This window comes from Fusarium flagelliforme (genome assembly GCF_020744385.1).
Source record: "Fusarium flagelliforme strain FIESC 12 MPI-CAGE-AA-0113 chromosome Unknown B0J16scaffold_2, whole genome shotgun sequence".
NCBI lineage: Eukaryota > Fungi > Ascomycota > Sordariomycetes > Hypocreales > Nectriaceae > Fusarium > Fusarium flagelliforme.
In genome coordinates this window covers 3,148,262-3,174,441 of record NW_025763504.1, presented here as the reverse complement: position 1 = coordinate 3,174,441, position 26,180 = coordinate 3,148,262, and the positions used below count along the sequence as shown (strand labels likewise).

The 26,180-nt window shown below is 47.7% G+C and overlaps 14 protein-coding genes across 14 annotated transcripts; 5 read left to right on the top strand and 9 right to left on the bottom strand.

Annotated features, from left to right (window-relative positions):
* Nucleotides 1-865: 865 nt before the first annotated feature.
* On the top strand, nucleotides 866-1,600 carry B0J16DRAFT_262144 (putative esterase; the record flags this gene model as incomplete). Its single annotated transcript, XM_046123299.1, has 2 exons — nucleotides 866-1,158; nucleotides 1,207-1,600. 2 exons carry the CDS (start codon nucleotides 866-868, stop codon nucleotides 1,598-1,600), a joined length of 687 nt encoding a protein of 228 aa, XP_045986673.1.
* A 956-nt stretch (nucleotides 1,601-2,556) lies between these two features.
* Nucleotides 2,557-3,425, bottom strand: B0J16DRAFT_368965 (uncharacterized protein). The gene is made up of 2 exons (XM_046130244.1): nucleotides 2,921-3,425; nucleotides 2,557-2,865 (listed from the first exon to the last, which is right to left on the bottom strand). The coding sequence occupies exons 1-2, from the start codon at nucleotides 3,104-3,106 to the stop codon at nucleotides 2,626-2,628; spliced, it is 426 nt and encodes a 141-aa protein (XP_045986672.1). The 5' UTR covers nucleotides 3,107-3,425; the 3' UTR covers nucleotides 2,557-2,625.
* Nucleotides 3,426-3,480: 55 nt separating this feature from the next.
* Nucleotides 3,481-5,573, bottom strand: B0J16DRAFT_333707 (S-adenosyl-L-methionine-dependent methyltransferase). The gene is made up of 9 exons (XM_046126865.1): nucleotides 5,106-5,573; nucleotides 5,004-5,042; nucleotides 4,770-4,863; nucleotides 4,693-4,718; nucleotides 4,617-4,635; nucleotides 4,415-4,569; nucleotides 4,330-4,367; nucleotides 3,878-4,278; nucleotides 3,481-3,830 (listed from the first exon to the last, which is right to left on the bottom strand). The coding sequence occupies exons 1-9, from the start codon at nucleotides 5,241-5,243 to the stop codon at nucleotides 3,670-3,672; spliced, it is 1,071 nt and encodes a 356-aa protein (XP_045986671.1). The 5' UTR covers nucleotides 5,244-5,573; the 3' UTR covers nucleotides 3,481-3,669.
* A 510-nt stretch (nucleotides 5,574-6,083) lies between these two features.
* Nucleotides 6,084-8,060, top strand: B0J16DRAFT_333703 (cytochrome P450). The gene is made up of 5 exons (XM_046126864.1): nucleotides 6,084-6,511; nucleotides 6,567-7,110; nucleotides 7,157-7,282; nucleotides 7,331-7,814; nucleotides 7,866-8,060. The coding sequence occupies exons 1-5, from the start codon at nucleotides 6,277-6,279 to the stop codon at nucleotides 7,977-7,979; spliced, it is 1,503 nt and encodes a 500-aa protein (XP_045986670.1). The 5' UTR covers nucleotides 6,084-6,276; the 3' UTR covers nucleotides 7,980-8,060.
* B0J16DRAFT_333702 (alpha-N-methyltransferase NTM1) lies at nucleotides 8,061-8,945 on the bottom strand. The gene is made up of 3 exons (XM_046126863.1): nucleotides 8,678-8,945; nucleotides 8,288-8,623; nucleotides 8,061-8,235 (listed from the first exon to the last, which is right to left on the bottom strand). The coding sequence occupies exons 1-3, from the start codon at nucleotides 8,908-8,910 to the stop codon at nucleotides 8,109-8,111; spliced, it is 696 nt and encodes a 231-aa protein (XP_045986669.1). The 5' UTR covers nucleotides 8,911-8,945; the 3' UTR covers nucleotides 8,061-8,108.
* A 336-nt stretch (nucleotides 8,946-9,281) lies between these two features.
* B0J16DRAFT_394718 (uncharacterized protein) lies at nucleotides 9,282-9,923 on the bottom strand (the record flags this gene model as incomplete). Its single annotated transcript, XM_046132151.1, has 1 exon — nucleotides 9,282-9,923. Exon 1 carries the CDS (start codon nucleotides 9,888-9,890, stop codon nucleotides 9,282-9,284), a length of 609 nt encoding a protein of 202 aa, XP_045986668.1. The 5' UTR covers nucleotides 9,891-9,923.
* An 850-nt stretch (nucleotides 9,924-10,773) lies between these two features.
* B0J16DRAFT_411437 (uncharacterized protein) lies at nucleotides 10,774-12,159 on the bottom strand. The gene is made up of 2 exons (XM_046133231.1): nucleotides 11,598-12,159; nucleotides 10,774-11,548 (listed from the first exon to the last, which is right to left on the bottom strand). The coding sequence occupies exons 1-2, from the start codon at nucleotides 11,779-11,781 to the stop codon at nucleotides 10,908-10,910; spliced, it is 825 nt and encodes a 274-aa protein (XP_045986667.1). The 5' UTR covers nucleotides 11,782-12,159; the 3' UTR covers nucleotides 10,774-10,907.
* Nucleotides 12,160-12,834: 675 nt separating this feature from the next.
* Nucleotides 12,835-14,016, bottom strand: B0J16DRAFT_394717 (uncharacterized protein; the record flags this gene model as incomplete). Its single annotated transcript, XM_046132150.1, has 1 exon — nucleotides 12,835-14,016. One exon carries the CDS (start codon nucleotides 14,014-14,016, stop codon nucleotides 12,835-12,837), a length of 1,182 nt encoding a protein of 393 aa, XP_045986666.1.
* A 643-nt stretch (nucleotides 14,017-14,659) lies between these two features.
* On the bottom strand, nucleotides 14,660-16,406 carry B0J16DRAFT_380645 (uncharacterized protein; the record flags this gene model as incomplete). The annotated part of the gene is made up of 2 exons (XM_046131095.1): nucleotides 14,660-15,523; nucleotides 15,573-16,406. 2 exons carry the CDS (start codon nucleotides 16,404-16,406, stop codon nucleotides 14,660-14,662), a joined length of 1,698 nt encoding a protein of 565 aa, XP_045986665.1.
* A 482-nt stretch (nucleotides 16,407-16,888) lies between these two features.
* B0J16DRAFT_65789 (phosphate transporter) lies at nucleotides 16,889-19,025 on the bottom strand. The gene is made up of 4 exons (XM_046134243.1): nucleotides 18,842-19,025; nucleotides 17,469-18,795; nucleotides 17,266-17,420; nucleotides 16,889-17,210 (listed from the first exon to the last, which is right to left on the bottom strand). The coding sequence occupies exons 1-4, from the start codon at nucleotides 18,912-18,914 to the stop codon at nucleotides 17,008-17,010; spliced, it is 1,758 nt and encodes a 585-aa protein (XP_045986664.1). The 5' UTR covers nucleotides 18,915-19,025; the 3' UTR covers nucleotides 16,889-17,007.
* Nucleotides 19,026-19,816: 791 nt separating this feature from the next.
* On the top strand, nucleotides 19,817-20,821 carry B0J16DRAFT_333698 (uncharacterized protein). The gene has a single exon (XM_046126862.1). It carries the CDS (start codon nucleotides 20,304-20,306, stop codon nucleotides 20,532-20,534), a length of 231 nt encoding a protein of 76 aa, XP_045986663.1. The 5' UTR covers nucleotides 19,817-20,303; the 3' UTR covers nucleotides 20,535-20,821.
* A 626-nt stretch (nucleotides 20,822-21,447) lies between these two features.
* Nucleotides 21,448-22,489, top strand: B0J16DRAFT_333696 (D-isomer specific 2-hydroxyacid dehydrogenase). Its single transcript, XM_046126861.1, has one exon. The coding sequence runs from the start codon at nucleotides 21,515-21,517 to the stop codon at nucleotides 22,457-22,459; it is 945 nt and encodes a 314-aa protein (XP_045986662.1). The 5' UTR covers nucleotides 21,448-21,514; the 3' UTR covers nucleotides 22,460-22,489.
* Nucleotides 22,490-22,830: 341 nt separating this feature from the next.
* Nucleotides 22,831-23,949, top strand: B0J16DRAFT_65776 (Alpha/Beta hydrolase protein). The gene is made up of 2 exons (XM_046134242.1): nucleotides 22,831-23,037; nucleotides 23,091-23,949. The coding sequence occupies exons 1-2, from the start codon at nucleotides 22,877-22,879 to the stop codon at nucleotides 23,839-23,841; spliced, it is 912 nt and encodes a 303-aa protein (XP_045986661.1). The 5' UTR covers nucleotides 22,831-22,876; the 3' UTR covers nucleotides 23,842-23,949.
* Nucleotides 23,950-24,062: 113 nt separating this feature from the next.
* B0J16DRAFT_394716 (kinetochore Sim4 complex subunit FTA2-domain-containing protein) lies at nucleotides 24,063-25,392 on the bottom strand (the record flags this gene model as incomplete). The annotated part of the gene is made up of 3 exons (XM_046132149.1): nucleotides 24,063-24,148; nucleotides 24,266-25,169; nucleotides 25,216-25,392. 3 exons carry the CDS (start codon nucleotides 25,390-25,392, stop codon nucleotides 24,063-24,065), a joined length of 1,167 nt encoding a protein of 388 aa, XP_045986660.1.
* Between the last annotated feature and the right edge of the window lie 788 nt (nucleotides 25,393-26,180).

The window sequence follows — 26,180 nt, the reverse complement described above, 5'->3', positions numbered from 1 at the left end:
TTCTTAAAACAGGAGATTCTTGGCATATGTGCCACACTCTGAATCTGATTTGCGGGATCAACTTTTCCGAAACCCGCACAACACTCTAGATCCGGGTCCATTGTCCAGATGGCGCTACTGCTGTGAGCTCGGGCACTAAATGTCTTGCGTACCCTGGTCCGGGATAACTTTATTTTGAGGCTCATACAGGCCCAGTGATCTCAACTACCACCAACTTCAATATGACAACCCAGAAAAGCAAAAGATTGATAAAAATATACAGATGGCACATAGAAGTAAAACTTTGCTATTGTTTATTATTGTAGACCTACTGGGGGTTGTCCTGACCTTTTCTGTATGCTCACAGGGTACAGTTTGTTAGCTATCAAGGTCTAAGCTTCGTCTCAAAATAGAGTTTAAGCTTATTTTGAAGCTTTTCACATCGGTCTTCTTTGCAGTCGCACCTCTCTCCCCTTTAATTACAAAGGTAGATGAAAGTTACGATGGTAACTTTAGATACGAGCAGAGTGGGAAGAGGTCTTGTGCGGGCATCGGAGTCATGACGCTTCGAATGTGTAAGTTTATTAAGCAAATCTTACCTGTCATTATCCCGAACGAACCGTATTCTCCGGTGGGCAAATGAAACTTACGACGTGCTATAAATACCATGTTACAATTCCCCTGCCAAGTAAACCTTATTCTATTTAGCCTTACGATAACAACCGGCATATAGACATGGTAAAAAGGGTAGAGGTAAAGGGAAACATGTATAAGAACCAAGTCAAGCCTCGTTATTCTACCATGTTTCAGAACTGAAAATCACTGCATCATCTCACTCTTTTATTTTTCTTATCGTCACTCATTCATTCCTTGTCTTTCAGACACCATGCGCTCTCTACTCTTTGTCGCTCTTTCTGGCATGCAGCTAGCCTCTGCCCTTTCAAGCCCCTCAAACATTCCCGTTGGCACCGTCATTCAAAGCTGCACTCAGCCCGACACCATCGCCCTCACCTTTGACGATGGCCCCTTCGCATACACCGAGAACCTACTTGACCAGCTTCTCTCTGCCGGCATGAAGGCTACCTTCTTCGTCAATGGAAAGAACTGGGGAGATATCAAGGATTACAGCTCTACTGTTACCCGCATGCTCAAGGACGGCCATCAAATTGGATCCCACACGTACGTTGATATGAAAGAAGGCCGAGGGGCTTACTGACACCCCCACAGTTACAGCCATCCTGACATGGCCACCATCAGTGCTGCCACTGTGAAAACCGAGATGACCAAGCTCGAGGACGAGCTGGTCGGTATCGTCGGAAAGTTCCCAACCTACATGCGACCCCCGTACTTTAGCTCCAACAACGTTTCCCTGAGCGTTCTCGGTCAGCTCGGCTACCACGTCATCAACGCCGATATCGACACCAACGACTGGAAGCATAACACCAACACAACTTTCCCTGAGGCCGTCAAGGAATTCGGTCAAGGCCTTGCCGCTGGAGGATCCATTGTGCTCATGCATGACGTTCACAAGAACACGGTTGAGAACATTGTCCCTCGCATTATTGATGCTGTTCTTGAAAGTGGAAAGAAAGGTAAGTCTCAAGAATCTAGAAGTGGATGAGCCTTACTAATATGACATAGCTGTCACTGTCGGTGAATGCCTTGGAGATCCGGAAGCCAACTGGTACCGAAGCTCCCGCTCCTAGATTGTCCCTGAGACTCGGCTCTCGGATACTGTTTGCTCTGTGAAGAGTAGATTTTCATATCTCTTAGAAGTCTATAGATATCAGGTATCTGATATTGTACACTAATAGATCTCCTTGTCTTACTATTTAATTGTCTGCTTTGTATTACATTTCATGGCTCATCTGTCGGTGGTGAATTGTGATTGAGTATTGAAAAATATCCGATACATCCCGAGCTTATCAGCCCACCATGGCTCCACCATTCTGTCTAACTCATCATGCTTATGTCCGCGGGCCTCCGGTACAGTAATCTACTCATGAGCAACTTCATGCGAGTGTCCACAACGATTGATAAGCAAAACCTTCCACGGATATATCTTCCTTCTAGTCAGATTGGGTTCCAAATCGGGAAATATGGGAGATCGACCGGAAGTACGGACTTACGGCAGCTCAATGCACGAGGTGCGGGTAATGTCATCTCAAAGTCCGAAAGTCCGCTGTCAAGTAATCTTGGGGACCTATCATATCAATTCTTGTCCGGACCATGTTCTTAGAACACACAAGGAACAATTATCCACGTCAAATATGTATTAACGACCAAAAACAGGAATTTCCGGGCCAGCCTGGTGTGGTCTGTCCAATCCCAGTGAAGCTATTCGGAAATCGGACTTTGCCAACAACCCGTCAGCCAATTAAGCTCACGCCACTAAAGTCCCTACTGAGCCCAGGCGTAATATCACCTGCGACCTTTTCCAGGGTCCAAAAAGCGGGGTATGCTCTGATTGGCTATGGATTGAAGCTGAAGGGGGCTAAATCTGTCCGAAGACCAGAAAGGCCCCAGGATTTTTGTGTTTTCGCATTTCGGTTTGTTTTGCAACGACATCCAATATGCATGAGTGAGAAACTTGGTATTAAAATGGAAATATGTAATAGATACGACTGAAATAAACGATCAATATTGTTAATCAGCACCTCTGGGTGACATCATATCCCCTAATGTCTTTTTATCCCCAGCGCCGTGATGTGACTGAGGAGGAGGCTGCTCTTGATTGACAGTCTCTTTAGGCGGTGTCGCAAGTCTCGCACAAGTACAATGCCTCAATAACTCTTCACATCTTGAAAGTCTTTCCAGTAGCTCTTGATTTGGACGCCTGCGCTTCCTTGGTGTAGCTGGTTGGCTTGGAGTGCAAACTGTATTAAGCTGCAACAGCGTCAGTATCAGAATGCCGCTAGAACTGTGGAAGGCGACTGCTTACTCTAACACAATTTGAACATGGAGTCTTCTTATCGCATTTCTTCTTTCTTTGCTGGCAGCAAACGCATGATAGTATCCTTTTGCTGGGTCGTTGCCTTGGTGGCTCGTGATCCAGTGAAGACGCGTTGGTAGAGGTTGGACTTAATGCGAGTGAGGCATCTTCGTGGTGAGATACAGGACTTGACATGTTTATGCCGTGTGTGAAAGCCAGGTGTCAAGATGTAGAGTTCGAACTCAGACTGTAGAAAATAATAGTGTTGTCTCCCAAGCTCAGATGCCGAAATGCGGTTGATGGTATTATGAGAATACCAAGAAATTAAGGATACCAGGATGACATGCCGGACGTAGCATTATGCATGATCTGAGAGAATGCTTATAACGTTATTCCGGCTACCGCCACACTCGGGAAGCCGGACCCGTGACACGTCCCGAGACGGGATTCTCCCACAGTCCACAGCATCCGAGCCGAAGCGGCTACCAGCTGGAACAACTCCACTCAGTTGGAGACATTGTATATATCAATCTGAAAGGTAAATATATAATAACTTTTCAATTAAACACTATAAAACAGCAAGCTTCTGCAGCAAATGTAAAAAAGCAAATTCTCCCGGTAAATCGTCGTAATCGTTATACCGTCGATCCATGACTCAGACCCAGGACCCTTCTCTTTTTCAAATTTCTGGCTTCTGTCCGTAGACAACATGTCTAAAAAGACCGTCAGTAATAACATTCTGCAAATGTTTGGAATACTCACATGGGCCACCAAGCGTGGATATGTCGATCCTTCATATCAGACCTAACCTTGGTCAAGAAAACTTCAACCTCTTCAGGACTCCAACCCAGACCTCTCGTGTAAAGAGCCATAGAGAGACCGGAAAGTTCGCCAGCAATATTATGGTTGCACCAAAAGCCTAAAATTGTTAGCATCTTACTTGCAAATCTTCATTGTTCAACATACCAAGCTCCTTATAATAAGGATCCGCAGGCCATCGGTTAGTAGGCCATTTGTATACCACCTCCGTAACATTAACAAATCCAGCATCGATCATTTGCTGCTTATACAATTTCGCGCTAACAGCAGACCTTCCAAAGTTCTTTGCCGCTTCTGTCATGAGATCAGACCACTGGTTGATGTACGAGTCCTTGGCGAGCGTCCCGTCGTCGCAGCCGGCAGGGAAAGTGATGTCTTGACATTCGACCCAACCGCCTGGGTTGAGGGAGTCGTATGCTTGTTGGAAGAACTTGGGCCAGTCGCCGATGGACCCTGTTAGCATGCGACCAAAGACAAAGTCAAATTTGTAAGAGTAGGTCCATTCATCTTCGAGGTCGTCGACTTGGAATTCAAGATTTGTTGGTAGGCTAAACGGTCAGTTAGATGAGTGGGGTGGGATAAAGGGTGAGGGGGCGTACAAGTTTGGCTGGATTGGACTAAGATCGATTCCGAGAACCTGAGATGTTAGTTTCAACCATCTCATTCATGATGGGGATATCGTACTGTGGTTTCAGGGTGGTTATCGGCAAAGTCAATTGCCCAAACACCAGTTCCTGTTCCTGCATCAAGAGCTCGTCCTACCGGTCTACCATTCTCTCCAAGAGGGCTTAGGTAGAGCTTGCCACCAAGGGTAAGTGTGAAAAGATGGTGTTGCAAGTCTATTCAGTCAGTATAATCTCATATTACGGTTTTTATCTCGACTCACCAAGACGTTCTTGCTCAGACTGAGATGAGATGCAGTATTAGCCAGTGAAGAAATAAGTGAGACTAGTATCTCATACCGAGTCATTAGGAAGGACATAATTGACTATAAAGAAGTTAGTAAATTTTGCACCTCATTCTCCTTGCAGGAACTTACTCGACTCTCTAAAAGAATGATAGGTTCTTCCATTTTCAGTCCGATACTGCATAATACTGGAATTAATAGAAGCGGTGCTACTCGCAGAGTCATCCTGTCAGATCCATCGTTAGCGCCACACTAAGCACTTGGAGAGCCCCAACAAAGGAACAGGCACATCCCAGCCCCCGATTCCCCGTTGCATTTTCGCAGGGGCCTCAATGGAATGGAAAGGTTCAGTGCATCGTCACTCACGCCGATCGCAGAATCGTCATCGGGGAAATCGCTTTCAGTCTGTAACAACCTTATTAATCCTCAGGGTTCATATAGTATAGTTAAATGGATGCATCCACTTACTTCAGCTTGGAGGTCGCTCTCTTCTGTGGTGGGCGCGTGACGTTCAGTGGCTGTTGCTGTCGCTGTCGCTGTCGCGGTAGTTTTGAGATCGGCGGACTCATCGGCGAGTGGCCTATCGGCCTCTGCAGTAGTGCTCATGTTGTCGCCCTTCACTCTTATTCGGATAGACGCAATACAGTCACAGCTTGGCGTTGAGTTGGAGGTCGCGATTCGATTGAATTGATTGAAGTTGGGATGAAGGAAAACAAAAGCAGGTCCCAGATAATCCCACTTTTTGAACCCCTCTTTCTCTTTACCTCAAGCGGGCGTAAGAAAATTGGATGAAGTGCGAACAGGCGAACGAGCCGTGCCGCCGCGCCGGAATAAGTGGTTCAACAAAAGACAGTACAGTGACTGACTACCTGCAGCAGAGTGGAAGAAACCTGGGAATGTCGGGTTCCTTTGTGAGAATGCCTCGGCCAAGTGTTTTAACTCAATGTTAATCGAGTGGCTGCATGTCAGGTCAGAACACTCCGGAATAAAGCTCCTCCTTTTCTCGTAGACATGCCACTAATGGCATGGACCACGCAAACAAAGAAGCAATCGGATGAAAACCCTGGATGCAGAGGCTAGAGCTAGACAGTTAGCGGGCGCACCTGTGCCGTCTCCAGTGCTTCTAGTTTCGGAGAGTGGCGCTGTTTTGGCGTTAGTTAACCACTAGCGAGTGTGGTCTAGAGGTGACCTGACGCTACAACAGCCCATCTCGCCTAAGACTTGCCTACTGGGTAGCAGTCGAATTGTCCTTCAGAACTCAGGGTGTCAAAATCAACAAGGCCAAGCTCAAGTACTATAGTGTTTCGGTTATTTCGTCATCTGGACCAGCTCTGATGATACCTTGACGCTAACATCATCCTAGCCATGTCTAACTTCCTCGTCTGCTCTAGACTCTTGAATCTCGTCTAGAGCATGCATCCAATGATTAGCAATAAAGAGGATTATAAATGATCCTACCCGTACTCGCCAGTAAAGTGAGGTCTAATATGGGTTCGTTCCGTCCCCTCGGCTTCGGTCCGTGCCCAGATCTCCTATCCACTCCATTGGGATTCTCCCGCAGACAAACATCGCGAACCAACAGCTTTATGTCAGGTACAGCCTCAACCGCCTAATTAATCGCACTGTTACCGCCACTGTCATGGCTACAGCTGCATTAATTAATTATTTGCGCGATCTCCGCCCGTCAATCGCTATCGCCGGAATCTTGGTCCTCTTTTTGACCTTCTGGTCAGCGCTTTCGACATGGCGACAGTACTGGCGACTGCGACAGTTTAAAGGTCCTACCTTGGCAGCCTTTTCGAAATGGTGGTTGATTAAAAGAGTTGGTGGAGGAAGAGCGTATTTGGACTTTTGGGAGGTCACCCAGAAATACGGTATGTCGCACACGGTACTGTTGGGTGTCGCACAAACTAACAGCCTCTCTTGTAGGCTCAATCGCTCGCGTCGGACCAAACGACCTCCTAACCGACGACCCAGAACTGATGAAACACATTCTCAACGTCCGAACAGAATACCGTCGCTCGGATTGGTACGACGGCATGCGATTCGATCCCGGCAACAACAACATCCTCTCCCACCGCGACGAAGACGAACACTTCAAGCTGCGCTCCAAGATGTCCGCTGGCTACGGCGGTCGCGAAGTCGAGAACCTAGAACCCAAGATCGACAAGAATATACTCTCTTTCATATCCCTCCTTACAAAATACGCCGATGCGAAAAAGCCTGTAGATCTTGGTCGTCGGGCGCAGTTCTTTACGTTAGATGTCATTTCGGATCTTGCGTTTGGTGAACCGTTTGGCTTTTTGGAGACGGATTCGGACGTTTATAAGTATATCCAGATTACCGAGGAGACGTTGCCGGCTGTCATGGTCACGACGGTTATTCCGTGGTTGGTCAAGATTTTGAGTTCGCCTTTGTTTAAGAGTGTCTTGCCATCGGAGAAAGATAGGCTGGGATTTGGCAAGCTTATGGGGTGAGTACTACTTAGTCCTTGGAGAGATGGTGTTAACAATGAGTAGAATTGCGAAGCAAGTTACTGCTGAGCGATTTGGACCTGATAAGAAGGTTCGCAAGGATATGCTTGGGTCTTTTGTGGCTCATGGATTGACCCAGAAGGAGGCCGAGTCGGAGATTCTGCTTCAGATGTAAGTGCATGCAGTTCTTGGCAGAACCACATCTAACGTCTAGTACAGCGTCGCGGGATCGGATACAACAGCAACGGCTATCCGCTCCACAATGCTACACATCATAACACATCCCCAAGTCTACTCCAAACTGCGTGCCGAAATCACCAAGACACCATTCTCAACTCCCATCATCCCCGACTCCGTAGGCCGCGACATGCCCTACCTCCAGGCTGTTATCAAAGAAGGCCTCCGTATCTTCCCTCCTGTCGCTGGTCTAATGTCCAAGCAAGTCCCTCCTCAAGGCGACACCTGGAAAGGGCAGTTCATCCCCGGCGGTACCAAAATTGGGTACTGCGCCTGGGGAATCTTCAGAAGGGAGGATATCTGGGGCTCTGACGCCGGCGAGTTTAGGCCTGAGAGATGGCTTGATAGTGACCCTGAGAAGATTAAGGAGATGGAGGGTGCTTTGGAGTTGATCTTTAGTTATGGAAGATGGCAGTGTCTGGGTAGACCCGTTGCACTGATGGAGTTGAATAAGGTCTATGTTGAGGTGAGCTCAAGACTGAGGAGTATGCTAGGAGGATTTGCTAACTTTTTACAGTTGCTCCGGAGATTCGACTTTTCGATTTGCGATCCTACGAAACCTTGGAAGGTGTTCAACTGTGGTATCTTCTCGCAGTCCGAGCTCATGGTGAGGTTGACACCGAGAGAGTGACCGGATGAGCATCGCGTTATTCTACATATTTAAGGTGGTTATAATGAATAAATGGATGATTTACGAACCGTACGAGAGGCATAAGATGTCATAATCTATAAATTGTCTTTGTGCTTGATGGTGACTTAATTATGTCTCTGGTCGTGCAGCATACATCTTCACAGGAAGCAGCTCAGCCGGAAATCCCCGCTGTAGATCAGCCTTAACAATCTCCAGCCCAGCCCTCTTGAACAGTTCCTGGAACTTCTCATCCTGTCTGCAACTCGTTAGCACTCGCCTCATCACTTCCAAATCATAGCAAAACTCACCGTGTAACGCTTCCATCAAGCTCATCAAACTGATCCTCCCCCCACGTACTCAAGTTCTCCTTGAGTACAATAACACCGCGCTCTTTTTCCAAGACAGATTTACATCTCTCCAGAAATTGCACGGCTTCTTCATCTTTGAGATGTCCTATACACCACTGGATCCAAATCAAGTCGTAGCATGCTCCCTCGCTCGGAAACCAGTTTTCTAACCCCACGTTGTGAATTTCTCCTACGCCGGGTTTCGTTTTGAGAACATCTGTGAATTTGACGACTGGTTCGACGACGTCGACTTTGTCTGCTACTTTGAGAAGTAAACCTTCTGTGATTCTTCCGATTCTGTGCTTACTGTCAGAAAATGTGTCGCTTTTATGGAGCCAAATTTGATCTCACCCTGCACCACCCTCAAGAACGCGTGGTATTTTTTCTTTTCCCGTCTTACCGCCAACATTCAATCTCGCCAGAAAAGTCCGCGATCCTTGAAGGTCGACGCGAGACACGGAAGGCATAGTTGTTAAAACGCCGCCCAGCATCCCATTATCGTTGGAATCGACGCTTTCCCAGTATTCCATGCATTTTTCCGCTTTGATCAAGCTGTCTGGTGGGGGACCTTGTGAAGTCGACATGGTGATGGTGTTTGATTGATGAGATTCTGTGTAGGAATTGCTGGTGGTGAAATTTCGTGAATAGCACTGGTGGAGTCGAGTTTGGGCGGATCTTTAGCCGGGGTATTACCGTGGTGTATGGATACCTACTACCTACTGCTCAACTCTCACTTCACACATGACTAGATGTTACGGGAAGACTTTTAGCTCAAGGTTATACGGGGACTTTTTTGTTTAACTTCACAAACTTGGAAAACGTGTGTTGGTCTTTCGGCGGCTTAAAAACAACCTCACATGACGATACAGGGTAGAGTTTTTGATGAGATGAACGTACAGGTTACTGTCTCCAGTCAGGCTAAAGTATATAAGTTCTTATGAATTTGTTTGGTACATCAGTAATTCATTGCTGACATGAGTCCTTGTCGCACCCATGGTGGTATGTCCCTATTCGAGGTTCCCTCACCCTGCTGCTGATTCTGAGCCATCGGGACCTCCCAAGTACGCTGAGTGGTCTGCGTTTGGGCAGGTGTCAACCAGATAGACGAGATGTCCTCATGAACCAAAATCGGAATGTTCGATCTCCCCTTCTCAAACTTTCCAATCGAAACGTCGTGATAGTCATCGAAAACAACAGGTCGATCACCCTCCAAGAATAGTTCCAGCCCAAGCTCAGTGATTTGAAACTGGAATCTCTGTGCCTTATCACGAGAAGCCTTGGCGTGGAAAGCTCCCTTGTTGGCAGTGAAAACGTAGCAGTTATCGTCCTGCATCGCAGGAACTTGCAGGATGAATTGGTTGTCACCAACAGCTTCGACAACGAAGCGGGTGAGGGCGGAATGATCGCGAAGAGTGAGACGTGAGTCGCGAAGCATTATGCCGGTGCGACGAGCATCTGTTAAGTAGATGGCTTTTTTGTCGTATGTTTCCGAGTTGATCGTTACTTTGATGTTGGCATTGCGGTTGTTCATAATATGCCACATTATTACGGGATTAAGTGACATGGTGAAGAGAAGAGACTGGTTTGAATGTGATAGAAGTTTGGTAGAACACGAGCAAGGTCGATGAGATACAATCAGGATAGGGAATGTTCAATTCTGCGTGGAACATCGGGTTCATTTATGTACATCCAGAGCAAGGTTGATTACCTGGTCATGTGGTCTCTTCATTGCGGATATTCATCAACTCTGTCAGTGGAAAGCACAAAACATGACAGCAACGTCAAGCTTCAGCTCTTTGGACGTCATTATTATGTTCTGGATGCACCCGAGCACACGGGCTGACAGATCCTCAAAGCTGATCTCTGTTGTTTAAGAAGCTCTAGTGACTGTGATCTGCAACAAGATCTACAGCTGACAGACTTGGGGGAGGAGATCCAAAGCTGAAAGAACTGAACGGGTAAGAGATCTACCAGTGGCAGCTCATGTCAAGTTCTTGGAGATCAACAGCTCAGAAAAACGCGCAGTCTATCGAGTGTATGAAATGTTACAACGAGTAAAAACTCCATAAAATCGCCAATGACGTTATATTTACGCATGTTCAGGCCTCAGCTCGTGGTGGGGATATCAAGACATGCAGTAGTTAGTGGAAGCAAATATTGAGGCCCAAGCGCATACGATACGTCACCTCCAAAGACAGAAGATGGTTTTCCTGCACCTGGTTGAAGAAGACCATGTTCAGCTTTCTATAGACAGTCTTAGAAATGTTGATGGAGCAAGCGACGAAACGCATTTCGGGTGTTCCACAGCACAGGGCAACTGTGCTTTCTTCGCGCCGTGTCAATGCATCTAGGATGGCATTGGGCAGACCAGGTACGATGCTAAGTGGAGGACCTAAATATGAATCAGCTGCAAAATGCAAGGTCGCAGAGAATTTTTAAAGAAAACCGTTTGTATGGGTATTAAGTACTGCTATTCACAGAGTCTATCTCTATTCTATATCTCTAAACAATCTAGCCAACACCGAAACAAATCTATCACACTTTCCACACCTCTAGACCCCTCTCGTTTCTTTTAGTCAAATTACTCGCTTTTGGGCTTCCAAAACATCCAAGCAAATGTGACACACAACTTCAAGAACGCCGCAATCCAAAGCGCGCCCGCAAATCCAACCCAGGACTTGCTCAAGAAACCACCACAAACAGCTCCAAGGAATAGCAACAAAGCTCCAGTAGCCCTCCTGTTTCGATCCGCATTGTCCGTAATAGGAGCCGTGAAGAGCTTGGCGTCACTCATCATATCACAGTACAAACTCGTCAACACAACGGTGGGAATGGAGTTGAACTTGAGCGCGCGACTCGCCACAATCTGACCGGCACTCTGGAACGCGAGAATCGCAATGGCTGCATAGTCGGACGCAGGGAAGGAATCCCGCACGCGCTCCATGATGTACCCGTTTTCGCGGACCACTTCGCTACCTTGGGGATGGTTCCATACTGCGCCTACTGTAGCGAGTAGTGCAACGAGGCCGGTGAGGAGAGCCTGGATGAGGAAGGATGAGGTGAGGACCCATCGCTTTTGAGGGCCGAAGTGACGGTGGAAGCTGGAGAAGAAGAGGGCGCCGACGCCGAAGCAGACGATGGCGACAAGACAGCGGGACCAGGCTTTGCTGGGAAGGTTCTCTGGTTGATGGCTTACGCCTAGGCCGACAAAGATTGTGTTTCCTAGAGGATGTTAGTGGTGAATTTGTTGAGGGCATGAGGGATGACTAACCTGTTTGCATACTGACGAAACAGCCGTACATGTTGAAAGCAGCACTGTCAACCAGACCAGCGACGAAGAAACAGACTAGCAGCAATAGATCGCTCCATTTTGTGCTGATGTCGGATGTGAATCGTGAGGCCTTGGGAGCTCCCTTCGCCCCAGCTTCGGGGGTATCGCTGCCAGAGTCGGGCATATTGACCGAAGTTGAGATATCGGATATGTCGCCGAAATCGTTATTCCCAAAAATTGCGTATATCCAATTGAAATCTTATCGAGACCGGGATTTCAATGAGGTCGAAATTAACTTTTCAGTAAAAAATAGACGCCGAAGGGTTGCAAAAAGAAGGGAGTCAAAGGGTAATAAATAAATCTTGAGAATGGCGCCAATGACGTGCTTGGACCAAGGTGGATCGGCATTAATTTTCGGAAGGGACCCGATTTTGGGTCCTCAAGTGAGAAAAAAAAGTAAGGAAAAGAGCTAATAAAAAGGAGACGTTGGGACAAGACGGCGATTTCGGCTTGTGCCAAGAGGAATGCACAGACGATGCGTACGTACGCAAAACAGGGCGTCAATATCTGACAGCGCCCTAAACCATTTTGGGATTCCATTAAAGATAAGAATTATTTCTAGAATTATTTAGGTATTTATAATTTATATTTAATAAGTTCTATTCAATCAACCAATATCTTACTTAGCTATACATATCCTTCCTATAACATTCTGGAATGTATTGCAAAGGTAAAGAAAGGTAAAGATAAAGGACTGACGGACATAATGCCGAGCATCACCCTGCCAAGCCGGCACCTGAATTTCCATGCCGAGATGATCATCTTGTCTGGGCATTAGAACACAGCCCTTATTGTGGCTCTTGTTGTGACTTGTCAGACAGCGGTCAACCATAAAGAGGGCGGTTTTGAAACTAGGCAATGCTTGGCTTAATTAAGCTTGTTTCCATGCTAATCTCTCGAGTGCTGGGAACGCGATTCCCCTTTTGACCCTAGATTCGATCATACAAGATCGTCTTCTCTGACATCTAAGTCATGTTAGGTGGCTTTTATCACGATAATTACAAATCATTGTCACTTGAGGGACATATCATATCTGAATGAAGGAATGTGTTTTTATTTACAGTCTATAATGCGAAGTTCGCTACTTGCAAACTCCATCGTCAATCCACCTCAAGATATACTTTTTATCAAGATGCCCTTGTCTAGATAAATAAATCCGACACCTATCTCCAGTCATTTAAGAAATAAGTCCATTAAGACACTTGGTACCGGGGGCAACAGCAGAAACATAAGCCCAACCCTGGTTGCAGATACCCCAAGTACTCTCAGAGAAGCAGTACAGCATTCCGGATTGAACATCAGCAGGACAAGCCTGGTAATCGGGGCCGGCCCAGGAAGGCTTTCCACTGGCGGCTGGAGCCGCAGGTTGAGAAGGAGCGGGAACGCCGGTAGGTTGAACGGGTGCGTTGACGGTAGTCATGATCATGCTTGAGGGAGCGGGAGGCATGACTGAAGACGGGGCTGAAGGGACAGCAGGAACCGAAGGCTGAACAAGAATCGAAGGTTGAACGGGAGCCGAAGGCTGGACAGGAGCCGAAGGCTGGATAGGTGCTGAAGGCTGAACTGGTGCCGAAGGGTTCTCAGGTGCAGGAACAGCGCCAACATCCTTGAAGTTAGGCTCAACGCCCTTCTCACAAGTTCCCTCACTGCCAGGTGTTCCCTGCTCGACGACCTTTCCATAATCGCCAGGCTCAGGAAAGTTGATTACACTTCCACTAGCACCAGTTGTGCACTCGCCAGGGATGTTTGCTCGGAAAACAGGAGGGAGGGTGTCGACAAAGGAACTATCATCCTTTCCACCGACAACTTCGATGGGTGCGCAGACCATGTACATCTCTCGGTTGCCAATCTTGTTGAACCAGGTCCAAGCAAAGATGGCAGGGCCATTCTGCATGTCCTTAGGGATAGGAATGTTAAACTGCTTAGTACACTCCTTGCCGGTATCGTTGCCACACTCAGGGCCATTTTCACGACCATGCGGATCTTTACCGGTGGTTTGGATATTGCCCGCCGCTTCAGCAGGACAGCCGCCGATGATGCTGTAGATAGTGTGCCACTTGCTAGGATCCTTAGGCGCTTCCTTTCCGTAGGCGACGCTGAACTGGCAAGATCCACCGCCGTGGACAGCGCTGCCCCAGAATTTGACAAGCTGGGTCTTTCCGGCTGTGACTTTGGTGACTTCTTCAGCGTGCTGGGTGCGGCCTTGGCAGGGGAAGGGAAGGTCGGCGCTGAGAGGCCAAGTTTGGTAAAGAGGCTCAGTATCGAGATTGAAGGGATGGGGTTCGACCATGATTACATGGCCGGAGGCATACGAAGCGGTCAGCGCTGCGATGCTGAGGACGGAAGAGAAAGAAGGCATTTTGGCGATTTTCTCTTGTTGTGATGAAAGGTGGTGATTGATTGTGATGAGATTGTTATTGTTGTGGTTAGGTATGGTTTGTTGTGTGGTGAGTGTGTGAGTGTGTGTGTGGTGAGAAAACTAGATGAAGCAGGAGCCCGACTGCCTCTATATAGAAAATCGATCTAGACATGTCCATGGGGATGACAGTTATCAACAAAGAATTCACTTTGCGTGTGGCTTAACAATGACATTTTTCACCTGTTTGACAATGAATGCTTGAATTGTTCGTCACTGTCAAGGCATCGGAACAAAGGAACAAGTTTCAACACCAAAACATCCATGGATTCGTATCAGTTCACTTTGAACAAACGCTTCACTTTAAGAAACAGATCAATCGTTCAAATTGGATAAATTGTCAGTTTTTCTATTCTAATCATAGGTTTTTTAATCTTGGTTGGCGAACCTATAATCTGAAGCAGGTCTGATCTTGCAGGTGGGTAACAGAAGAATTGTCCTCTAAGGCTTAGAGTGTCAAAATAAAGTAGCCTAAGTATTAATCCAAACTCGCAAAAGGCAACCAAGTTATTTCGTCTATCGTGTTCTCGGCGGTCAATCCTTCTGACATCCTGATGGCTTGCTCGTCTCGATGGCTAGTCTTTTGTCAAGAGCTGTTAGAATGTTCTTTCTGTCTTCGCTTCCTCTCCAAACTCCCATAAGGGTCAGCTTCTTTGATGACCCCTTTCTTTATGGACCAGTATTCAACATCTTCCGAGCTGATATCGCTCCTGTCATAATACATAGGCTCCAACACGTCGCCCATTTTGCCACAACTTAGTATGGTGTCCGCAACGATCACGTCATACATAATGCCATCTGCGAGAGGCATAATGCCTTCACAATTCAACTGATCTGCCACGTCGCCCAAAGTTTGTTCAGAGCTGGGCAGGATGTTACAGTACCGGATATTCACGTATTCAAGCGTAGATCCGTGACGACGAAAGAAGTTGATGAGCTTCTTCGGGTCCACTTCACCGCAGCGGAAGAACACGGTGCGAAGACGAGGGTATGTCATGTCTGGAAGCGCACCCACTGTAGCCATAGAGTGAGGCTCAAAGTGGAGGTGCTCTAGCTGTGGCACCGACGCAAGGAGTTGCGTCACTCGTCCCTCACCCATGACCGCTCTACCTTTTTCTGTGTTCTTATAGTTGCTCAATATAAGCTGCAAGCTCGTGATGTTGGTTGTAGTGAATGCGCGTGTAAGACGCGCGCCGAACGAGGATAGACTGTTAAAGAGACCTATACTAAGGCCTGGGTCGTAGGTATCATCAACGATATCCTCAGATGCGTCCACCCTGAATGACCGGATTTGGGAGCTCAGTTTTGGGTCTTCGAGGACGAGTAGTGCGATCTGGATCGCCCGAGCCTCCCTCGAGAGGATCGAGGGATCTTGGCCGACACGATTCGCGCGATACATAGCCCTGTAGTTGTTGTGGAAGTGGTTCGCTGCGTCTACTATGCCATGCCACTAGTATTTGTCAGTTGAAGTTCTTCCCAAGATCCTCCAGGAAACTTACACTTTCTGGACTGCCCGATCTTTCCTGCTGAGCTGGATCAGGCTTAACTGGTGACTCTTTTGTGAAGAGTCTGTCGTCTAGCCAGTCTAAGGAAGTGACCTTACACCATTCTTCCTCCGTTTCTATGTCATAGGGCCCCCAATCGCATCTCGGAGCCAAAGGAACTTTTCCCTCCCACAAAAGGCCTCCAATAGATGGTGCAACGCGCCTCCACATCTTAGTGACCGGGCTTTCGACAACAAGGATATCTTCGTCATAGACGGTACGATTAGAAACAACAAGGGTGTGGAGAGACGTAAGCCGAGGCAGCGCCTCTTTCAAGGCGTTGATATCAGCATGGGCCAGTCGGTTCTCGTGGTGCCCCTTGGCAATACTGTTAAACAGCTCCCAGTAATCTTTCTTTATTGTCATAGCAGAGAAACATCTGTACAAGCCAGACAAGTCGCCTCGATCTTCATAGCGCCCGCAAGCCCCTTCCGGATAAAGGCCTCGTTTGTTGTATGCGAGCAGAGCAACAGCGTCCTTGTAGGCAGCCCAATCAGTGACGGAAGCCGGAATGGTAGTGTCATCGATGATGAGTTGACGCACGCCGCCAATTAGGAGAGGGTTATTGGCGACAAGTCTGAAAACATCGAGATCTGGCTGGTGGCAGGATAGGTAGAGTACCGGATAAAGGTAAGGAGACGCGATACGGTTGAACACCTTGCAGGTAGCTCGAAGAACCTTGAGGTCTCTTACTTTGAAGTCCCACTCACCGTACTGCTCTTCGTTGAGGCGATGGACGATGGCAAGGAAGAGTTCCTCGGGCAAGTTAAGAATGTTGTCGCAGGGCATCTTGCAAAACATGAAACATGAAAGATGAACTAGTGATTGGGAACAGGATAGAGTGGGAGGGAAGTGGTATTAAATAAATATCAAGGTTTTCTCCAATAAGGTCGCGACCTCCCTTGGGGATAATTACAGTTAAGGTTTCCCTTCCACGAAGTTACATATTTGAAGCACCATGACTCCGTTGGTTGCACGAGAGCTCTTTTTGCAGTGTCCTGATATAAGGTTCTTGACACACCACAAAATGCATTACTTGCTTCCTTGGCCTGTCTCCTTCCCTTTGACCCGACCGCACAAACCACAGTTCCTTCATACGATTATCGTACACCAAGAGATGGTAGCCAGGCTGGACATTGACCTAGAAAGATAGGATAGCAGCATTCTGACTTACTTTCTCGTTGACATCTTTAGATTGTATCTTCTCATTCAGTAAAATAAACCCTTTTGTGTGACAACTTTTGACATGTAAAATTAAGATATATAGTTCGAACATCTTGACTGTGATACTTTCAAGACATCAAGATCAAGGTTCAGTAGCCGTGTTGGGGTTGACCAGCCCATGTGTACATAAAGTGAGAGTGTATACCCAAAGAGTGAGAGTGATGGCTTAACCATCGTAACCCCAGCGAGGAGCGTTGATAATGATACCACAGATACAGCCAGAGATAAGGCCAGCGACAGGAAGTGTGATGATCCAGCCCGAGTAGATCCAAGCGACCATGCGCCAGTTGATAGAGCGCCACGTACCAGAGCAGAGACCGACGCCGACGGTGGCACCTGTGATGCACTGAGTGGTGGACACAGGGAGCTCTGAAGGTTTGTTAGTTATGGTCGTATAGTGAACGGGGTGTAGGTGAAAACTTACTAAGACGGGTGGCGAGAATAATGGTGACAGCGGCACCCAGTTCCATACTGAAACCTCGAGAGGGAGAGTGAAGAGTCAGACGGTTACCAAGGTTGCGCATAATGTTGTATCCGTAAGTCCAGATACCAAGAGCAATACCAGCACCACCAAAGCAACTATCAAGAGTTAGCAGACATCCATTCAAGCGAGGCTTTTGTACTTACAGAATCCAGACAGGGACCGCAGACTTGCTTCCATCAAGAGTACCAGTTCTCCAAATCTGGTAGATAGTGGCATAAGGACCAATAGCATTGGCGACATCATTGGCGCCGTGAGTGAACGAAGCAGTACAAGCAGTCATGACTTGCATAAAGGTGTACAGGTACTCGGTGCGGTTATCGTAGTGAGGAACATTGGCGTGGATTTCGTCAAGATCGCCAGTAAGGATGGACTTCTTCTTTTGCATAGCCAGGATGTCCTGGTCAACACCAGAGAGGAAAACCTTCTTGAGGTACCAGAAAAGAACAGGGCCGCTCATAAGACGACCCTCAGGCTTCTCACCGATCAGGCTGCGACGGGGCTTGGCCTCGACGGCTTCGGAGACGTCGGCAGGTCCTTCAGAAGAAGAAGCCTTGTTTTCAGTGTTGACCTCCTTACCACCCTCAGAAGAGTCGGCGTCTTGGGCACGGACGAATTCATCGCTACCATCACGACCGGCACGGCGGAGCTCGTTGAGCTCCTCTCTGGTGAGATGACCCTCGTAGAAATCCTTGATACCGCCCTCAGCACCCTCAGGTTGAGCAGGAGGATCGGGACGCTTGAGAAGGAGGGGACCCATGAAGATGTGCCACCAGCGAAGCTGCCAGTCGTCACAGATGACAACGCGGTAGAGCCAAGGGCAAAGGAAGATGGCAATGATAAGAGCCCAGGCAGCACCGACACCAATGATCATACCAGCAGTCTCAGCATCGGTAAACTCAATCTTGATACTACCACCCTTCCAGACGATAAGCATAGTAAGCAGGGAAGCAGTGATACCGAAGTAGAGGGGTGTAAGGAAGAGACCCTTCCAGACAGGCTTGCTTCGCAGCATAACACCATACTTGGTGATGAGGAAGATAATAGCACCAAAGGCACCAGCCAGACCGGGAGCGATAATCCAAGCGAGGAAGACAGAGACGACACCACTGCTGATTCCCTTGTCAAACTCAGCCCAGTGAATACCATCAGCGCCAACAAGCGCAACACCCATACCGATAACACCGCCCATGATGGAGTGTGTAGTTGAGACAGGAAGACCGATGCGGGTGGCGAAGGTGAGATAGATCGAGGAGGCAGCAATGGCGCACATCATGCCGAGCATGAGAAGAGCAGGGTCGGACTCGAACTGGTCAATATCGACGACCTTGGTACGGATGGTATCAGCGACTCGGGCGCCGACACCGACAGAGCCAGCGAATTCGAGGATTGATCCCAGGGTCATGGCTTGAAGGTAAGTGATGGATCGGGATGAGACCGAAGTAGCCCAAGAGTTGGCGACATCGTTGGCACCTGGATGTGTTAGTTTGGAAGGATGGAGGGGTATTGGGGGATGTACCGATGTTCCAGGCATCGAGGAAAGAAAAGATTGTGCCGAGGGCAAAGATGTAATCATATTGGTGAAGCACCATGATGAAAGACTAGCCGAAATTCGGACTTGTTTTACTTCCTAAAAGAGAGAGGGAAGAGAAAGAAGCTGTCGATGCACAGAAGCCCAAACAGCATTTCCAGAGAGCAAGGCCCTGGATCCTTATATCAGGGAAAGGCTTGGCAAACAAGCTTAAAATTAGGCTTCTTGAGCTAAAAGACGCATGTCCTCGGTGACCGGATTTGATCGGGAGTGCGGCCAATAAGCTACAGGAGAGTCGCATGACAAGGGATGGTGTAAACGATGGCGAGACTTGGCAGTTCATCTAGACGTTGTGTTGGTGAGAGTGGCCAGTCTTGGCGATAACTGGGGGTTGTGGTCGTGCTTGTGTTCTTGATGTTCGTTGGGTGATAGGAATTAGATGGGTTTGGCATGTGAGATGGGACTTTGGGGGTCGCTATGAATGAGAATTCAGATGCTATTCTGAAGCTATCAAATCTATGTGATTCATATAGCAAAGTTTAGTATAGCACTGCTTTTTCAAGACCTTTACATCATTACGCCCTTCAATTAAGGTACAATTAAGCTACAGTAGAACCGGGCACAAACATCGTTGATTACCTGCAGATGTCTATATCCGAGCCAGGTCGCCCGACTTATTCCAGTCCTTCCTAAATAAGCAAGCCAATCATGATAGCTCAAAATGAGTGCCCAAGTAATAGGGATGAGCTATGGGCCAATCTTGTTACCCACGTGCATCAACGGATGTCGTTGAAAGGGAGGCTCAGTTGTGGCCAATCAGAGACTAGATCTACACACGTGGAGATGGTGGTTTGATAACAAGCAATGCCAAGACCGACCAAGCAGGGGACTTTATCGGAGAATGCTTAATAGAATAACATGTCCAAGACAGAACGTTTCTTCTTTTTTTCCTTTCTATTTCCTGAGTTGAGAGTGAATCTGGGGAAACCTGGGTTTAGAGTAACGTGGCGAAATTCTCATCAAATACAGTAAAGACAAATCAGCCATCAAAACTTACTATTAACGACAACTCCTTACAGAGAATCACAGTTTTAACCCTCTCATTCCTCGATTTCTCAGATCTTTCTGCCAAGCCAACTGCCAAGCCAGCTACCACAACCTCCCGCATCCTACCAGTTTGAGTGAGACCACACGCGAGCTCTCCCTGCTGGCACGTTCCTACCTTGCCAAGATACCAAGCTTTGTAGCTTCAATCAACCTGATTCCTCTGTTCAGCTCGCAGTTCTACGGGGGGCAGTAGTCGTCGCTCGATCTCTGTTCTAGAAATACCTCCGTCTTGGCCTTTGCTGATCTCAGGTGGCGTTTGAGGTAAGATGACAGAGTGCCGTGGGTAACCATAACCAGAAAGGTGCGATGGTGAAGAGTTTTACCTGCGCCTGGTTTGTATGAGATGCACGTGTTTGTCGTTTTGATTTGTTCGGGTAACTTGGTTGCCTCTGTGGCAATGGCTACGCAGCATGGTGGGATTGTTCTGGATTATTCTTTGCTTCGATGTTACACGTGCCTTGATGTAGTGTTCGCCAATCGTGCATTGGTGTCTGGATCCCTCTGTCATCCCATGCTACTGGGTCATTGTAACAGAAGATCCGAATTAATGGAGTTCTTGATAGTTTGCCATTAGTAGAACTGAAACAATGTCCAGCCGTAGAAGAAGGTAAGATCTAAGTCCACGGTAACTGCAGGATCTGCTCACTTCCTTATCAGCATCTGTATCAACTTTACACAATACTTGTCAATGGTCAGGACATATTGTTGATAGCTAAATCACACGTGAGCAGGGCTGCCATTGGAGTTGCTGGAATGTTGGACAATAGGTACAGGGTAGCTTAAAAGCCCTCACTGCCCAAGATGAAGTTCTACAAACTATTACATATTTAGAGTTGATAGGAATGATTGAACACGTACAAGCTTGAGACTGTTGGTCCGACTTATATACCAGCTATCTAAGTGACTAATACTTTGATACGACGCCGCTTGTTGCCGATGTCGTCAGTGGAATCTTAACAAGCCCAGCCGTGAAAAGAGCATGAATATCATGAAGTGCACAGTTCAAGCTGTGCAATGAATCACCAAAAGTTTCGATCCTGATGAATAATCTAGGGTATATAGAGAGATCTGAAGCATTTTCTTTGAATGCAATATTTATGAGATGAAATTGAGCAACATCCCTTGTTTGGACATCCTCATAATCCCATTGTTTGATGCAGAGTACTGTTCACAACAAATCGTATTCTGTTGAAATGAGATACCTTGACAGGTCTTGTGAGCAGTTTCCTTTAATGATCTTTATGATAAACTTTAGCTAAAGGTCTGTCCCCCGCGGGATTTGGGGTTCTCATGAACAGGTTGACCAATCCTCACCCTCAATTTCTCTTCATAACCCCCAAAGCCCCTCTTCCCCCACGGCGGGGTTCTCCGGCCTCGGCCCCTCTCCAATTCTGCTACCAATGATTGGTCAATTTCGATCAACGGTCTTCTTTCCGATGTCATCATATTCCCCATCATGCGCTCATCTTTCCATGAGGTACATATACAGCTCAGCCAAGCTCCAGTCTCTCTTCAATTCAACACAATCTGTCTCAATTATTCACTGTCGCCAAAATGAAGCTGCTCTACCCAACATCCCTCAAACTCGACATCCAAAGCCTCGAGGGCTTCACCGTCGACCTCCACTCCTACGACGTCACCAAGCCTATCCCAGAGGAACACACCGACGCCGAGATCCTCGTCACTTGGACAAACACAGCCGATAACCTCAAGGACGCCGCAAAGCGCCTCACAAAGCTTCAATGGATCCAGTCCCTCGCTGCCGGTCCCAACGACGTCTTGAACGCTGGCTTTGACGCCTCAAAAATTAAAATTACCACCGGTTCTGGTCTGCACGATCACACCGTCGCAGAGCATGCGCTGGGTCTGCTGCTCAATGCGGCACGACGCTTCTACGAAATGCGCGATTACCAGCTCCAGGGCAAATGGCCAGGCCACCTTGGCGGTCCTCAGCCCGATAGACCCAAGGACTCATTCAGAACACTCCGTGATGCGCGCGTCTTGATCTGGGGTTTCGGTAACATCGCAAAGAGCCTCACCCCTCAACTCATCGGTCTCGGCTCCGAAGTGCGGGGCATCGCCCGTCAAGCCGGCGTCCGCAATGGCATCCAAGTCTACACCGAGTCCGACCTCGACACTCTCCTCCCCGAGACCGACGCTCTGGTCATGATCCTTCCCGGCTCTGACTCTACACGCCACGTGCTCAACGCCGAGCGTCTCAAGCAGCTCCCCAAGCACGCGTGGGTCGTCAATGTCGGACGTGGTACATCTGTGGATGAGGATGCGCTTGTTGCTGCGCTTGAGAAGGGAGAGATTGGCGGTGCGGCGCTGGATGTGTTTGAGACGGAGCCTTTGCCTGAGGGAAGCAGTATTTGGAAGGCGCCTAATGTTATTGTTTCGCCGCACGCTGCGGGTGGACGACCTCAAGGAGCGGAGGCACTTATTGCGGATAATTTGAGACGATTTAGGGCGAAGCAGGATCTGAAGAACGTTATTTAAATAGATAGTAAAATAAAATAAACACAATTGATCAGATCATTTCTTGGTTTGTGGCTTTTATCGTTGAGATAGCGGTGTCGCAAAGCCGAGGTAGAAGACCCCGCTACTGAAGTCGGGGTTTTGAGGTTATTCCCACTCGCAGTCTAGACACATGTTTCTTCATCATCTTGTGATGCCCAGCAATATTATCAGCATATGAGCTATAGAGAACAATTGCACAATGCGAATGGATTGTAGACTTTCTATTTATCTCTAATCCTCAAAGTCTCAATTAGGCGCCATTCAAATGCGCCGATGATCGGCCCAAGTAGCGCTAACTGCCCCATCTAATCTTATCAGATCATCAGCCGCACCATTCATCTCAACTCCATCATCATCCCATTTACCTACCTCACAACCAACATATCTCACGCCAACATGACTCTAGTGCAACCCACCCTCGAAAAGGCTAACGCACATAACTCATGCCAATTTACTTTCCCAACAAGAAGAGGCGCCTATCTCATCCAGGTTTCATGGCCTCTATCCTGGATCGAGCGCGAACCACCAAAAGATGATACTTCTGTTGTGTCAACCGTGTAAGATCAATCTACCCGCCATCTCCCCGCCTCATCTTACTGATAGACCGCAGATACATCGTCGATGGAAATGCCTACTTCTTCACAGCAACCGACATAGCTCGCCGTCTTGAACTCACACACAAGACCAACGTCATCCTCGTCGCAATCGGCTATCCCAACAAAACATGCGTATTCGACAAACGAAGAAACGGTGATCTTACACCTGAGGCTAAAGATGGTACTTACGATGCCCCACCTGGTCCTGATGGCAAACCTTCTCCTGGTCCTTTTGGCGAGGCATCGGACTTTCTGGATATTATTCAACAAGACATCCGGCCGTTCATCGAGGATACTCTCTTCCCCAACGTTAAGGGACCAAGCGCTTTGTTTGGTCATTCCTACGGCGGTCTATTCACGCTTAACGCTTTGTTCACAAAGCCAGGTTCCTTTGATACATACATAGTAGCAAGTCCATCGATCTGGTTCAACAACAAAAGCATAGTCCAGAACCAAGAACCAGCTTTCCGCGCTCGCGAACCTCCCACAGGTCGACCTCCTCGTTTGTTAGTCACTTTTGGCAGTGCAGAGCAGAAGCTGATAAAGCTACCTGGCGAGTCTGATGAAAAGTTCGAAAAGAAACAAAAAGGAGCTTTGGAGAGGAAGATGAAAGACAATGCTATGGAATTGGTGGGTAGAATGGAGAAATCGAAGAACTTGAGGGATGTCCGGATGTGGGAGTTTGAGGGGGAGGATCATGGTGGTGCAGCGGTTTGCGCGTTGCAGAGAGGGCTGTTTAGGTTTTTGTTGGATCAGCGGGAGTAGGGAGTACTCGCAATGGTTATATAGCAAGTTCAGTGTAATCGTAAAGTCTAACATGTACATTCGAAATTCCAAGTATCTATAATGGTATAACCTGAGTCAATATTCTATACAACTTTTCGCTATGCAATCAAACACCATCGTTATGCTTATAAGTAAGAAACAATATCAAACAAATCTCTAGGGCCTAGCAGGAGCTGGACCAGCTGGAGCATTAACTGATCCTACATCAACACATCGCCTGGATCAGCTTCTTCTGCATCGGCTTGACCAGCATCGACTTGACCACCACCGGCTTGATCACCATCCGCTTGACCACCATCCGTTTGATCAGCATTAGCCTGAGCTGCTCGTCGCCCCCTTCTTCTCCTTGGACCAGTTCTCCCAGTTCTCTTCTTGACTCTCCCCGTAACAATCCCCTTTTCACGCTTCGTCTGCTCCAACCCTCTCCAGTTAAACTCGGACGAGTCAAACGGCGGATCACACTTCATGTCATAATGCGCCACATTATCATACTTGCACAGCGGAAGATGTGGTCCAAAATGTTCCTCCCTTCTGGACCTAAGATTATACTGGTTTTCGCCGTTGCGCCAGGCTACGCTCCTCGTGGGCCTTAGAACAGGGCGGTGCATCGACGCTCTCCAGTTCCAATGGTTGATGATGAATACTTGGAAACATCGCAGATCCCAGGCTGCCATGCTTTTCCAAGCCCAGACAGGTCGGAGACCGTGTCCTGGGGCCGTGATGTGCGGGACGGTCCACGCGTGGCTGAAATCCGTGATTTGGCCTTCGAAGTATTGCTGCTCTTTGAGGTCGCGGACTACAATATCGCATTTATGTAACTGATGCAAGTTTCTCAGCATTTGTGGAATGTGCTTTATCTGTCGCTGTTTCATCTCCCTTTGTTCAGTAGGTTCGTCACGAGTATTTCGATGATCCTCGATATAATCTTTCACAATTGCGTAAACAGGCTGGTTGGGGTTGTCCTCAATATCCAAGACTTTAGCTGCGGTGCGGTACTCATTTGCCCAGAATGCATTATCGCGGTACTTTTCTGCGACTGCCGATTCCCATTGTTCTTGGAACTCTGGTGTGATAAACACTTTTATGTAGCCGTGGGCTTTGACAGCCAGTTTTTCTTTTCCGAGTTCTTTCAAACGGCCGTAGACTCGACATTCTGCGTTGAACGATGTTGCCTGTCCACGTAGATTGTCCATGACGGCTGGGGGCTGAGGGGGGTCGGCGTCTTCCTCGATGGAACCATCTATGGTGTATTCCTCTTTCAGCGGACCCATATTGAAGTGAGGGTCGTGAGTCCATTCTGGTTTGAACTAGAAGGCGTCAATAACTGACACATAGATGTGTGATGATACTTACAAATTTGACGGCATACTCTATACCATCGATGGCAACTAGTAAAACAGCGGAGTGGCATCCTGTACCAAGGAATTTGCGTATTTCGAAGTTGTGATTATTGATATCCTGCACGAAAGGGGCGAGTTTCGGGCCTTCAATATTTGGTAGCGGTCTAAGTTGTGGAACTGCTGCAGCCATTTTGAAGTTGTGACCTGTTGATTGAATGGATAGGCTAATACTGGCTTGTAGATGTGATATGATATGTCGAATTCGATGTATCAAGAAGGCGATCGTGATCACCTTTGTACTTTTCCTTCTCCAGGACATCCTGATAGAATTGGGAGTACATTGCTGTGTGCCTGTTCAGTAACTTCAATAGTCTTCACAGGGACGAATAAAGAAATGGTATTGTTCGGATAAGACAAACAGACAAAATGTCCTGAGCACATTGTGTCAAAGAATCTGCAACAAACGGCTGCCTATTGTTCAGTATCAACAGTAAATTGTTCACCTAAATTCGGCCTTTGCCGAGAATGCCTTTCTGGTTATCAAAAAGGTTATCTGGCTATGTATAGCACATACTTGGCTTGAATAGACGCTGGGTTTTGCTTTGTTTAGGCAGGCGTCGATGTCATGAAGTCGTCAGTCGTTTTGGCTCTCCTACATTTTCCTCAATAATTTGGGCTATTGGCATCTCGCGAACGGGAGGATGAATAAAACGGTATACAAGAGCAAGTGTATCTAGAAACACCGCAACAGACAGTAAGGACACTGCCATTCAGTTGGCGGCACCTGTTACGTGCCAACGACACGGATCAATTTCACCTTGGCTTCCCGGTGTAGAAGGCTTTGAGAGTTTGGAACAGTTCTTGACTGATGGTCTGCATTGAAGCTGGAATTTTGGATGCGTGGGGCATAGAAGCAGTAGAGTCCTTTGTACAAATGTGCTGTGCAGTGACAAAGAATGTGTAGGACAGTCAGTATTA